This window comes from Mus caroli, unplaced genomic scaffold (genome assembly GCF_978045245.1).
Source record: "Mus caroli unplaced genomic scaffold, Mus_caroli_1 scaffold_15, whole genome shotgun sequence".
In the NCBI taxonomy this organism is placed as follows: Eukaryota; Metazoa; Chordata; class Mammalia; order Rodentia; family Muridae; genus Mus; species Mus caroli.
Window position 1 is genome coordinate 3,705,630 of NW_028227270.1, and position 15,304 is coordinate 3,720,933.

General features: G+C 36.5%; 1 protein-coding gene across 1 annotated transcript in view; it reads right to left on the reverse strand.

Moving 5' to 3' along the window:
* Hcn1 (hyperpolarization activated cyclic nucleotide gated potassium channel 1) overlaps positions 1 to 15,304 on the reverse strand; it is a 369,238-nt gene that overhangs the window by 310,517 nt on the left and 43,417 nt on the right. Inside the window, exon 2 of the mRNA XM_021180688.3 lies at positions 7,925 to 8,348. Within this exon, the coding sequence (XP_021036347.1) occupies positions 7,925 to 8,348 (424 nt within the window). The remainder of the gene's footprint in view (positions 1 to 7,924; positions 8,349 to 15,304) is intronic.

Here is a 15,304-nt window from a genome sequence, read left to right on the forward strand (position 1 = left end):
TCATAACATTGTTCTCCATTTGATTGGGCAGAGATCTTAAAGCAGAATCTAGGAAATTAAATTATGCAACTGCTCATCCACAATTAATGAATTATTAAACGCCCATAAAATCTGGTGTTTTTAAGCTTGGAAATTAGTGTTTCTCTTAATTTTGTTATTTATAGTCCGACTAATATTAAGTTCACTTACAAAATTATAATAGAGAAAGACTGGCTTATAATTCCTATGTCCAGAAAGCAGCCCTAAGGGGGTCATGAAGTATAATGGACAGTTCCCATAACACCCTCAGGAATGCCCATCAGCTTGGAAAAAGAGATTACATCATAGACTACCATTGACACTCTTATAAGTCATCTCGTGTTTAAATTATGGCAAGTGCTACCTAGTGGTGGCAGTTAATCTTACCTGCCTCTATCTCATACTGCTTGCATATTATTGAAGCAAAGAAAGTGATAGTGTAACTACTCATTAAGACTTTGGGTCATCTAAAAAAAATAATAATAGAAAAAAAGAAGGAGAGAAAGAGAGAAGGAAGGAAGGAAGGAAGGAAGGAAGGAAGGAAGGAAAGAAAGAAAGAAAGAAAGAAAGAAAGAAAGAAAGAAAGAAAGAAAGAAAGAAAGAAAGAAAGAAAGAAAGAGGGGGGAGGGAGGGAGGGAGAGAGAGAAAGAAAGAAAAAGAGAGAGAGAGAGAGAGAGAGAGAGAGAGAGAGAGAGACTGACTTTGGATTCCATGGAGAGAGCTCAATTAGTAAAGTGTTTGCTGTGTTCACATAGGGATTTGATTTCAAAACCTAACACTCACATAGACACTGGATGTGATGGAACATACTGGAAAGGAGGAGACTGGCAGATCCTGAGGGTTCACTTTCTAGCCATCTTTCATTATCAGCAGTTCCCAAGTCCCAGTGAAAAGCAGACTATACTAATAAATAAGCACATTTGTGTTTAGTCATGCTGCATGCTGGTGTCTAAGATCTTCAATACTGTTCTACTACTTTCCATATAAAGTACTTAATTGGACTTTCAAAACCAGTTTGCCTTTCCAGCCACATCTTTGCTTACCAAGACTACATGAACCTAAGTTTCTTGAAAACAATATTATATGCCATTTTCTTAAAAAAAATAATAAAGCAGAGTCACAAGGAGTTGGTCAAACCCATCACAGATTCGAACCAGCTTTGCTTGACAGATTAGTTAATCCTACCTCAAAAACTTGATGTCAAACATTACATTGTGTTAAATTAGGGAACCATATTGGTGAGATTGGTAGTATTTCCCTGTCATATATAGAAGACACTGTCTCAGAGTAAATGTTCAGAGCGTCTGGTTCTTATAGTTGTTTGATTCTGTCTTACTCAATGTTCACTGAGCATCAGGTACAGACACTGATTTAGAGATGCATCATTGTGGTTGGCCATTATTATGATCAATTTTTCTTTACGCTTTGGAAATGTATGCATTCCTGTGATGAACTCAGAAATCTGCCTGCCTCTACCTCTGGAGTACTGGGATTAAAGGCGTGTGTCATGTCTGCTAAGAAAGGTATCCTAATTCCAACACCCGAATATGAAAACCAACATGTCACTTGTTTATCTACTAATCATCTTGATCCAGTATATTTTCCAAAATAACACTCATAAAATCCTAATTTAGAATTTTCAGGATATCTATCAACATGCTCAACCAACATATATCGTTTGATACTGAAACCAGTTCTCTCAAAATACAAATAAGCACACAAAGAAATAACTTAATGTTCTTTGATTAACCTCAAAAAAGTGTTGCACGAGTAAATACTTGAATATTGTTGTCTTCTAGAACTGTATCAAGCAATCAGTTCAGTGATTCAAATAGTGTAAATAAGCAATTTCAGGAGAGAGAGTTTTATGATTTTAGAATCTAGAACCCCGAAATAACATAACAGTTAGGGGACACCTAGTGGTCTTTAGCAGAATAAATACTTGCCGCAGAAAATGGAGACTCTCCTATATAAGTGAAAATGCCTGCATGAGAGGATACACTAGCCAGAAAATTATGTAACTATTAATCTTATACGTATGAATGTTGTAAACATAAATCAAACTTAAAATTAAAAACAATTCACAACTCACATTATTTAACCCTAAATATGCTGTTGTTTGTAGGCATAAAAAGTCACATATATGCCTTTCCCTTAAATGGGAAAAGACATTTAGCATATACAATCAAATACAATAATTTGTAACATACTATAACTAACTCCTAAAAATAGAAATTATAAACACAACTGGCATTTAATATTAAAACACTAAAAACATATTTCTTAGACTTTTCATAAAATAGTCATAATTACACGTATTTTAAAGATAGGAATATTTCGCTAATAGGTGTCCTTTAGCTATTCAAAATTGAGTCCTGCACACACAGCACTGAGCCAGGGCCAAAGCTCTCTCTTTACTAAGAGCATTGGCTCTCTACTAAGCAGCCTCCAATCTCCTGAACTCTGTCAAAAAATACGATGTTACATGTCCTGCATAAAATGTCTCAACAATACCTTACCTAGCTCAATATTAACATGAATTCCAGTCTGTGCTTTCAAGCCTACTCTGGAGATACACAATTGCTCTCCTAGGCACCCTATGCATTGTATGTCCAGTGTGATGCTATACTCACGAGCCTCTAGTTCAGTTTAATGTTCCAGACTCCAGCTTCATAAACAGTTCAAGCATCTTGCAAGTTTCTTCGGGTACAGTGGAAATTGTTCACTTCCTCTTTCAGGTCACTACTTAGCGTATCACCTATTATTATGCACCCACTGGTCTGCTTTGCCTACAAAGCCACATCTGCTTTGTGTTTCTGTGCATTACCAGTTATTAAGTTAACACAACTGGAAAAAATGATTCAAAGTAAAAAGTGAATATTCTTCATATACTTAGTGGATTTAGCTCTTAGATTACCATGTATGAAACAGTGTGCTCAGTGAGTGATATCTCATGCTTAGAATCCTTTTCGAGTACACAAGGAGACTCAAGGGTAAAATGAACAGGCACTGTTCCATCTACATACCCATGCCAAGAAAAGACACAGACAGCACACATAACTATTTATCCTGAATTAAAGTATTCAGAGCCAGTATATAATCCAGTATTGGCTGTTATAACTGAGCACATACAGGTAGAATACATTCTATAACTTTGAATTGATTTTTAAAGGGCAGATGGGGAGCGATTTTTCAATTTGAAGTGTTCCACCTGAAAAATTATAGCAGTGGGAAAAAACATTACTTTCAAATATAGTAAAACTAAAATTAAGCAAATGTTAGCAAACAATAAGCAACAATGGTGACTTGAGTCAGTGTGCTGAAGAGCCTTGAAGGCACAAGAGTGAAAGCAGATTGGACATGACGGGTAATAGCAAGTCTCTCTATGTTCTAGGCTGAGGAAAATCTAGGCCAACATTTCATTTGCTTATGACAAGACTTGTAGTTTTATGTGTTTTCTAAAAACAGAAGTGCTTAAAATATATTGAAATGTTTAACAGGCAGATAATTTATAGCAAGAGTTAGGTTTTAATTGGTACCAAATAACATGCTAAAATTAAACAAAATTCGAAATCAAATTTTGCCTTAGTTCCCTATAAGACTAAGTCTTATTAACCATTCTGTGCTACTGTTCATAATTTGTAGATAAATCTCTCTATGTGATCCAACACCACAATCTAGTATTGACTAGTAGAAAAACATCATAACATGCTAAATTTATCCTTCTGCAACTGCTCTACCTAAACTGTTCGTAGCTACAAGCCTTCCTTCCTGCCTCAGAGTGAATTTACTTCATTGTAATATGCCCAAAATCCACACTAGAGAAGCAGGGGAGATAGGAAATGAGGAATAAATAAAATGTGACGTATACCAGAGAGTCGTGGTTGCTAAATAATCATGTATTGAACTACATCTTTCACATCACTCATGAAGGAATGCCCAGCTTAGTTGGGACACTTAAGCCTACAATTGAAGAACACCCTACAAGAGAAAATATTTTTCATGAAATGTTATTTGTCATTCAGTTATTTCTATGTTGGGGTTTTACTACACTGCTAAGGCTGGCCTGTGACTCATGGTATCCTCCTGTCTTAATATCCCAAGTAGCTCTGGGATTGCAGTCACACTACATAGTAACCATAATCAAGGTGATGTTTATACTTTCAACTAATATTGTATAAGACTGTAAAAAGGTTCAAGGGCCATCTCCCTTTGACAAAAAGACTGAGGTCAACAGACAGGTCACTTGAGGTTTTGAGAACCCTTTACTTTTATACAGTGAATAATCCCCAGTTTGCTAAGCTTTTAATCTGGTCTTTATCTCTTTAGAGGTTTGTGATCGTCACAAATTGTTAATAATGCTCCATTTAATTTTCAAGGATTTCCTCACCATATGTGTCTTTTTGGGGGGTCATATAGAATTGTTTTCCCTGTATTAGATTATAAAACATAGATCAGACCTGGAGGTCTGGCATCCTTGAAATGAGAAAAATGATGTCACTTAATTAAGAGAATGAGTTTTCAAAAAAAATAAAAAGAACCCGTCTATGTTATGCTAATTATTGAAATTTTATACCCAATGGAAAGATTATACTAAGGGAAAAATTTCTAGGCTAATTTACCTAAATTTCTTCAGATTTTCATATCACCAGACAACATATGTAAAAATTTAACCTAGTTTCAATGAGCTTGGTGTTTACACCATAAATCATTGAACTTACAAATTGACTTAAGAATGTAAATTCACCCTTTATACATTAATCCCAGGACATTTCATAAATTGATGATCCCCACCAAACGTTTCCTTTTACACATTTACCTGTAGCACTGTTGGACCATAGGGAGTAAATTTTAAACTTCCTGCATCTCATTCATAAGATTTCTCTAATTTATCTAGCTTCGGAACATCTTGTATTTTAGTTGAACTAATCCAGGCTGTGGGTGGAAAAACTGCATCTCTAAAGCTGAACACTGTTCCCTATAGCAGGCAGCTGCTTTCATTGCGAATGATTCATTTAGAACAGTGGCAGCTTCCAGACTTCACACGCGACTTCCCCAAGTATGCTGAATTTAGCATGAGCCAGCCTGGTACTAAAACGCTCAGAGCTCAAAGACATGTGGGTGAACTCTTATCTTCCTCTGCAGTCTTAATCCAACAGCTCATACAGCTACTTCTAACGATTAACTTGTATTTCTACTTGTAAATGCATCCTGATGGCATTTTAAAAAGTCAGGTGGCGATATGCCAATTTGGGAGCCATTCAAGGGTTCTTTTGTTTGTTTGTCTTTTGGTTTTGGTGTGTGTGTGTGTGTGTGTGTGTGTGTGTGTGTGTGTGTGTGTGGCAGAGACAGAGACAGAGACAGAGACAGACAGGGAGACGGAGAGATTATGTTTTAAATTTGCAGGTGGAATAGATGAATTTATATTAAATTCTCTAGTGTGATTTCATTTCTTAGTCTTCAGCAAGAGTATTGCTAGCAGTCATTAAACATTCATGATATATATTATTATATGGGTGTATCATATAACCAAGAAAACATTCTTCAGCTAAATGAGCTTCTGATTCATTTATTACCAAGGTCATTTATTTATAAGAAAGATCTTGCCAACTCACTACACTGCCCTGAATGTGTGCGGTTAGCAAATCTCTCTAAGTGCATATTAAATTGCATTTCACAATGATGATGTCAGACAGCTGATGTTTCTGAATGATATCACGGGCACCTTTAAAAATCCTGTCATGCTGAGCAAATCTAGGTACTGGTGACCATGCCGGGAACAGAAAATATCGGTGTTAAAGAGTGTCCTCTCTGACCACATGCTCTGTCACTTTATCTGATCGGACGCCATCTGCTCATCCGGCTGCCATTCTCTGGGATAACTGGGCTAAAGCTGAAAGCCATTAAAAATAGTCACACTGTCTCTTGTATTTTTAATTGACCGGGCAGCTCTATCCGTGACTTTTCTCTCACTGACTGTTCGTCAAAATGGTATTGTGGCCTTGCTTTAAGAGTTACTGTCTGATTCAACGATGTCACGATGAGCACATGCTCCGGGAAGAAAATCACCATTTAGCTCCTTAGACAAGCTGTCAAATAGTGAGCTTAGTGTGTACAGAAGCACAAGTCACAGTGAGAACTGCACAGTTTTACAGGTTAACAACATGGCTCTGGAGTCAGATTGCCAAGACAGGAATACCACCACCACCACCACCACCACCACCACCACCACACCCTCTTGCCAGCCACTTACACCTGGTAAGGAACCATAACGTGTTTCTAACACAACAACAATAGACTCGATCTCATCAGCTTGTAGAGAAGATTCAGGGATCTCATTTGCACAACAGATCAAAAACTGCTCACCAATTAAGTCAAGGCCCCCAATAAATATTGGGGGTATTAGCAAAAATCACCTTGGACTGGTATTTTGAGATTCGTGAAAGGGCTTTGAGAAGCGAATATTAATTTTCATTTCTATGTGGGCACGCTATACAGAAAGGTTACAAGTGCATCCAGTTTCTCCTGTAGACTTCATTTTTTTAGTATACTCCAATTTCATATTTTAAGAATGATCCATGTTATGGTTTTCATCAGTGTAGTGTGCAGGGTTTTATTACTGTGTGTCATTTCCTAAAATCCTGTGAACCAAAATGTCATTGACAAGCCTCCACAAAAACATTCCTACAGCTGCCCAGAAAGCAAACAAAACTTCCATTTTACGGCTTCTATAAAATATGAACCAGCATTTCTGTAGGAGTAAACCAATAATCTAGAATCAGTGGAGTGCTTTCATTAGCGCTCCATTGAGTACTCTGGAGGTCTTTTGACTTTCATTCTTATGCAGACAATCAAATCCAGTTTATAATTAATACAAAGCGCTGTGCTTATAAAGGAAAAAAAAAGCCAAAAAAAGGAAGAAGAAAAGAAAAGAAAAAAGTTAATATACTAGCTGTGGAAAGAGGTACTCATTTGCTTGATGGTGGTATATTTAACTCCGGCCTTTGGAAACTTGAGTTGGCAGGGCTCTTTCACCATTCCACCCACTGTCTAAGAACAGCAGATGCCCTATTCAGCAGCAACGAGGTCTGACTGGCTAGAATCACTGGAATGATTCCTTTGTGTTTTCTAGTTAGTTATTTCCTTCCTACATATTCTGTGTTTTCACTATTATGAAATGAACTAATTGGGAGAAAATCTAATAAGTGTAAGGAAACAAAACAGTGAACAAATTTAGTATGCTGAATTCAAATCTAAATTTATAGAATTTAGAGATAACCAAGAGGACAATATATTTTCCTCAAACGTAAAGTCACTGAAATTCCAATATTGTTAGAAACATATTTTAGCATCTTTTATACATGATAAAATAGTAGATTACCAATAATACCCTATAGATCTTTATCAAAGATAAATATGACATATTTTCTTAAACAGAATCTTCTAAGGCATAAGAAAAGTCACAGTGACTAGAATAACAATACATCAAGCCGGGCGTGGTGGCGCACGCCTTTAATCCCAGCACTCGGGAGGCAGAGGCAGGCGGATTTCTGAGTTCGAGGCCAGCCTGGTCTACAAAGTGAGTTCCAGGACAGCCAAGGCTACACAGAGAAACCCTGTCTCGAAAAACCAAAAAAAAAAAAAAAAAAGAAAAAAAAAAGAACAATACATCAGTTAAAGTGTATTTTCATAAAATATAGTCAATAGTTAGAATGATAATTATTCTCAGTTGGCTCAAATGATTCAGAGATATAAAAAACACTTAAATATCAGAATGGAGAACTCTGCAAATTATTTGTTCTTAAATTTCATGCAGTTCATTAAACATAGAACATACACACTCAAATAGTCATCATGAAAGATCCCATGATAGAGTGACATCACGACAGAAAAACATGCAGCTTACCTCTTCCCACTGGTGTATGTATCTGATTAACCTTGAAAGGCGTAATAACCGCAAGAGACTGAGAATTTTTGTAAACCTCACGATACGAAGTGCTCTGGCTGTCTTGTAAACTTCTGAGTCCATCCCTTTCTCTACAATGAGAAAGATATAATCCACCGGGATCGATGAGATGAAGTCCACCACAAACCAGCTTTTTAAATAATTCATCTTGATTACTTTAGGGTCCAGGATGATTTCCGAGCTGTCTTCATTAACAGTCCCAGTCCTAAAATTCATGATTAAGTCCAACAGGAAAACGGTATCGGATGCCACGTTGAAAATAATCCACGGTGTTGTTGTTTGCTCTGTGAAGAACGTGATTCCAACTGGTATGATGACCAAATTTCCAACCATCATTATAAGCATGATTAAATCCCAATAAAACCTACAAGAAATAAGAACTAGTTGCAATTTAGGATGTAGAAAGTAGTTGGCCATTTTCCATTTAGAAACCATAGAAAAATGTAGAAGAGAACAAACAAATGTTGTTTTCAAACATTTTTTCAATAACTGAATATTAATTAGGCAGAAAAAATAGTATATTACTAATGCAAGCTTTTATGATAAATGTTCTAAAATTAATTGGCACAATTCATTATGCAAGTAAAAAGTAAAAAAAAATCTAATAGGGAGCTAAAAATAATTAGCCTATATGATTGAAGCTAAATATAAGTAGAATTTTAAAAAATAAAAAATAAATACAAGTATACAAGTTCTACCTTAAAACCTTGTTTTTGTTACAACTGTTAGTAGGCACTTTGAAATACTTTATATGTCAATTTAGTGATCACAGAAAGGATTAAGGAATAGCACAGAGAGTATTCTAAGAATTTCCTTGATAATAATCTCTAAGACACAAATTTAGTCAAGTATAGATTCAAAACTTGATTGCATAATCCAAATGTTATGTTTGCCTTTGATCTAAATAAGGAGGACTAACTTGGGACTGAGATTGAAAATAGTCAGTCTCTTCCCAGTTTGAAGCATGAACCATTTTTTTCATTAATTTATTTATTTGTTCACTTTAGATCCTGATCACAGGCCCCCCCTCACCCTACTCTACTCCCAGTCCCATCTTAAAAGCCCCTCCCACAATATCCCCTCTTCTCCTCAGAGAAGGGAAATTTCAACCTTATGTCATTTCATTGAACATCTTTGCAAAATATATTGTACTATCTTTCAAAATAAGTTTTGAGTTTCAGACACTTTTGAAAATGGATGTGATTACTACTGCTAATTTGAAATTTTCTACCCCAACCTGGAAGTTTACTCTCAGTGGGTAAATAGGGCTTAAGGTGTTAGAAAGACCATGAGAAATGACTGAGGGATTATATAGGTCATTTTAGACTCTAGGCATGCTTTGAGGGACTATTTATAATAGGTTAATTGAGGTGGAAAAACATTCTCACTGTGACCATTCCCTGGACTAGATGCTGGACCAAATGAAAAGGAGGAAGGAGACTGAGTATTCATTGTCCTGTGCATCCTGGGTGTAGATATAATGTGATCAGCAGCCTCCAGGCCACCATGACTTTCTCACCATGATAGACAATGCTCTCAAACTGTGAACCAAAATAAAACCTTTCTCCTTACATTGTTCTTGTTGTTATATTTTTATCTAGCAACAGGGAACATAAATAATATTCAACCTTAAAATTGGAAGATAAATGGGAGCTTTATTTCAAGTGTACAAAGCTTATATTAATGAGAAATTAATAAAATGTTACTTCTGTGAAGATTCTCTTAGTCCACTGGCACCACAATTAACTCATTAAATAATAGACTATTTATAGATGTCAAGGATATATGTTCTTATTGAAGGAAAAATTAACTAGTCAGCTAAAACAACTTTATAATCACAAAACAATCTCTACAAACAAGACACTGTTTTCTAGTGGTAGGCATTTTCTTATGGCAAGTTTACGGCACTAATAACATTAACTTTTACAGTTGGCAGACGTTTCAGTTAACCAGGATAATTTGTTTTGCATTTGTGCTGATTAGTTTTCTTGTCATCTGGGATGAGGAATACTCAACTGAGAAAATGCGCTCATCACACTGGCCTGGAGGCAAGTATATGGGGCACTTTCTTGATTAATGATGGATAGGGGAGAGCAAAGCTGACTTTGGGTGGCACAGTCCCTCCAGAGTTGATCCTGGGTTTCATAAGAAACCAAGCTGAGCGTGGCATGGGGAGCAAGTCAGAAACCAACTTTCCTCAATAGGTTTACTTCACTTCCTGATATGAGTTCTGGTTCTGATAATCCTTTACGATGGACTGTAAGCTGCAAGATGAAATAAACCATTGCCTCCCATGAATTGTTTTTGGCCAGTGTTTTATCACGGTGGTAGAAAGTAGAACAGACATCGTTATCAGAGAATGGGCAAATTTTGTGACAAGACAGAACCATGTTGTTTTGGGAGAAATGTGGAAGTGTTTTGGCTTGGAAACCATTGACTGCTTACAGTTTAATGTGCTGTTTGGTGGAAGCATGGAAGATAGGTATGCAAAGATAAAGGCCAAAAATGAAAGCCTGAACTGTGAAGGTTGGTAGGGAGGTATGAGAATCCCTCAAAGACTATTGGGGCTATTCATGTGATAACTTTGAATTAAGAGTTTGTCACTTCTGATCAGCTTGGGCTGAAGAATCAGGTGTAATTAACAATAAAAAAGTACCTATTACTTGGAGAGTGGATGCTGGTTGTCTGGGACTAAAAGCTGTGCTGTGACTGACAAGAAACCAGCATCTTTAAAGTAAAATCTTTCTGGGAGTGTTTCCTCAGTAAGCACAGAGCAATGGCCCAGGGCAGCTATGGCTGGACCTCAAGTTGGCAGCTGAATTCAGTAATATATGAGTCTTCCAGGTGTTAGTAGGTTTGATACCATGAATGCTGAAAAATTGAAAGGACAATGGAGGGAAGCTAGGCTTCCCACCAAAGAACAAAGTCAGAGTCCCTGAAACATGCCCATGAGATGCTACTGGGGAAGGTACAGCCTCAGTTGCAGTGCAGAGCCCAGGAGTTTTAAGATCCCAGGACTGTTGGATAATCAGGGGTCATAGCGCCTGCTGTGGAACAGAGTTGAATAGAGTCTACAAGATAAGCTGCATATTTTGTGGGTTTCAGAGCTGGAGTTCCCCAAGCCCCTTTGGAACACAGAAGACTGTGATTCCAACACGCCACACACTGAGCTACTGGATATTGGTTGTACTTTGATTTGGTGCAACTGTGTCTGGATTCCTCCTTCTTAGAGTAAGAAAGTGCTTAATATGGCCTTTAAAGCTATATTACATTGTGATATTAGTATGAGATCTTGGAGATAAACAAAAAAGGGAAAATTACTAGTTTAATCATGGTCTGTTTGTGTGTCAAGTTCAAAAGGAGCCAATTGTACAGAGTTGATGTTTTTATCAAGGTGGCTAGAGTCATCTTAGAAGAGTACACATTGAGAAAATCCTTCACTCAATTGGATTGAGGCCATAAATATGGGGCATTTTTTAAACTAATTATAGCTGTTGGAGGGCACCTTTATATGGGCTTTGAGAGGCAGAAACTTCACAGCTATACTAGATAACCCCACTAGGTAACCAATGCTGTATCCAATATGGCACAAAGTCTAATTGATCCTAACATAAAAGTACCTTCTTATACTTACAAATAGGTATTTTGATGTTTTAACAATTGAAGTAATTATATGAAAATCAAAACCATGTTTCAATATTTATACATAATAAATAATAATCATTGTCTTTTGGAATTTAAAAATCTTGAAGAAACATGTTTTATTCATTAATTTCCTCATACAATTAGCATTGCAGGTGTCTTCACTCAAAAATCCATACCAACTTCGTTTGGTAATGGTAAATTATATACATACTGTAACCCTCAATTTTCTTATCTGAAAAATTGAGGTACTAAATGTATATGATTTAATGGATGCAAGAGAATAAATGAATTGCTTAGATAGATGACAGGAGCAGAAAGTCAAGAAACTGGAGCCAACGTTACTGTACCAATCACTATCTGATTACTCTTCCTTACTTACAAAAGATGTTCAGTTTTGTAAGGAGCAGTCTTGAGTGTACTTTGAAATACAGACATTATTTTACTTATGTCAATGAAATGGATTTTTCTTTTTTAAAAAAGGCATAAAATGCCATTCCTTCTAGTCAATAGAGATGAAAAGAGCTTCATCCTTGCATTGTTAGTGATTATGTTGTCATCCCATAACCTTCTATCAAGCAACACTGAAGCCATCTTATATCTATCTCAGTATTAATATAAAGGGCCATTAACTCTTATAATTTCCCTTCACAGTATCTTTGACTCCATTTAATAGGTATAAAAACAATTTATACGGCTGGTGAGATGGCTCAGTGGGTAAGAGCACCCGACTGCTCTTCCGAAGGTCTGGAGTTCAAATCCCAGCAACCACATGGTGGCTCACAACCATCTGTAACGAGATCTGACTCCCTCTTCTGGAGTGTCTGAAGACAGCTATAGTGTACTTACATATAATAAATAAATAAATCTTTAAAAAAAGAAAATAAAATTTATAAAGTATGTATAAAGTAACTCAACTTTTATTTAACTTAATTTCATTCTGGTAGTTCTAGAAACCACAGTTACCCTTTCTGCACTGTAGTATAATATGTCATTTTCATCATCAATGTTCATGTTGTTCAAAACTGGACTCCTGATAATTTTTTTCCATGGGCTTCTCTACCTAAGTCTTTGCTCTCCACATTTCTAATGGGAACACAATGATTTCCTTCTTTTTAACTCTAAACTTGTTATCAGTTGCTTAGAATTTATCAATGACTTTTCTAGCTATTATAAATGTTTCTCTGGAGCCATGCTAAAACAATCCAACCAAAATGCAACTCCCTGGATCAAACTCATCAATGACTCTCTCGAGTGATTCAAAACAGCTGACAGTTGCCAAGGCACTTGGGACCGCAGCGTCGACTTCTCCTATCTTCAATACCACCATTTTTCCTGCTGTGTCACCATTATGCATATGCAAGAGATAAGACATCTTCCATTCTATCAGTTTCTCTAACTGTGAACATTATACCTTCATCCAAATCAAGTCAGACCATTAATTTTAGTTTTTCATGTGCATTTCTATTTCTGTTGTCTTTTTTTTGTCATAATGAGTTTTCATTGCAACTTCATGTTGACAACAAAACTGAGCAGAAGATATCGGAATTTCTCATATACTCTGTGCCCTGCTCTATGAATAGAGAACTCACAATCAACATCACTCATCACAGGAACATTGATAAATGATGAAAATCAGAAATGATGAGCCCACACTGGTGTGTCATAAACACCCAGAATCATGTCTTAAAATTGAAGGCTTCAGTTTGTGAGCTGCGGTCCATGGGTTGGGGCAAAAGTGTGCACACACAAACAGATTCACTTCCTTGACCATTCTCTACTCTCTGCCTGCTCCTCCCTCCTTTCTCCAAATCCTGAGTTTTAACACTTCCCAATGAAATGTATATCTTTCAATATGGTTCCTGTTTCAGTTTTGCTCTTGGTACTATTTGCTTTTCTTTCCTTGGTCACTCCTGGATTGAAGTTCTTCGGAGCTCAAAATATATCCTTTGCTGTATTAATTTTCTCTTGTCATGTAGACAATATCTAAAATAATAAGCAATAAAAATACATTGGAATGGGATAGAAATATATACCAGACATTTAAGCAAGTAAGATAAGGCAGAGATCTGATAGAAACAGAATAAGGAAGTAAGTTCAATAGAAAACAAGAAGACAAGGGATATTTTCTTAGATGGCTAAGAACCAGAAGGCTCCCTATGTGATTTCTGATATGGGATGTTATAAAATCTATCTACTTCTACCCACACTGCCCCAGAAATTCTAGCTCTACTAGATGCATGATTTGGGGCAAGAACTTAACTTCCATGGATCCTAGTGTTCTTTAGTCCTCAAAGTTGTTCTGAACAAGGATTGATAATGATATATGCCAAGTGTAGAGTCCAGAGCATGTCACATGGAAAAAAGAAGACTAAGACTCTAATAAAATGAAAATTTCTGTGTGTTCCATGTACCCTGTAATCTCTTTTGTTAACCTAAATAAGGCTTCATCTTTCCACAGAACTCTCTATATAACTATGTGTCACCATTTGCTCAGTGCTTGCATTAAGTCTTCAACAATTCAAGGAAAGGGATAAAGTGCTTCCCTGGAATTTCAGTCAAGGAGGAACACCCAGTAGACAAAAAATAATGCTAGCAATCCAAGCAAAGAACAAAATGTAGCTAATGATTTTACCTAGTACTAGGAATCAAATTAGACCAATACAAGTAAATATAACCGTTCTCAATATAATGTGCTTTTATTTCAAGTGAATCATCACTAATAATGATAATGTTGACAAACTATTTTATAGACATTTTCTTTCCTCATAGGGCTCATTTTCTCCCATAGCCAGTTAAAAGTAAGAAATGGTATTGTGAAGATAAATTCATAATATTAAGAAAAGTTCCAAACTCAACTATGTTCATTCTACCTACTTACCACCCTTTAAGGGCTATGGTAAATCAATAAAATTCAATTCCCTTTTCCTCTCTAACAATTGCTCCCTCTCCTTGAAGACCTTTGCTACTGCTCCTTATGACTTCCTCTCTCTTTGATATAATCTAAAAACAGTCATCTCTAACGAAACCTTTAAATTGATTTGTTATTCCATAGTTGGTTATTAACAATGCTTGCTTTTACAAGTTATTCCTAAACACTGAATGAATGGTTCTCTTCTCTGTTTTATCTGATGAAGTAAATATTTGTCACGAGAAAAATTGGTTTAATCCCTGTCAGTGGCACCTATTTCCTTTCTATATATTAGAAGCTAAATAATGCAATAATTCTCTCCGATCAACTCCTGCTTGAGAATAGCTCCAATGCTGGTGAGGATGTGGAGAAAGAGGAACACTCCTCCATTGTTGGTGGGATTGCAAGCTTGTACAACCACTCTGGAAATCAGTCGGGCGGTTCCTCAGAAAATTGGACATAGTACTACCGGAGGATCCCGCAATACCTCTCCTGGGCATATATCCAGAAGATGTTCCAACCGGTAAGAAGGACACATGCTCCACCATGTTCATAGCAGCCTTATTTATAATAGCCAGAAGCTGGAAAGAACCCAGATGCCCCTCAACAGAGGAATGGATAGAGAAATTATGGTACATTTACACAATGGAATACTACTCAGCTATTAAAAAGAATGAATTTATGAAATTCCTAGGCAAATGATTGGACCTGGAGGGCATCATCCTGAGTGAGGTAACACAATCACAAAAGAACTCAAATGATATGTA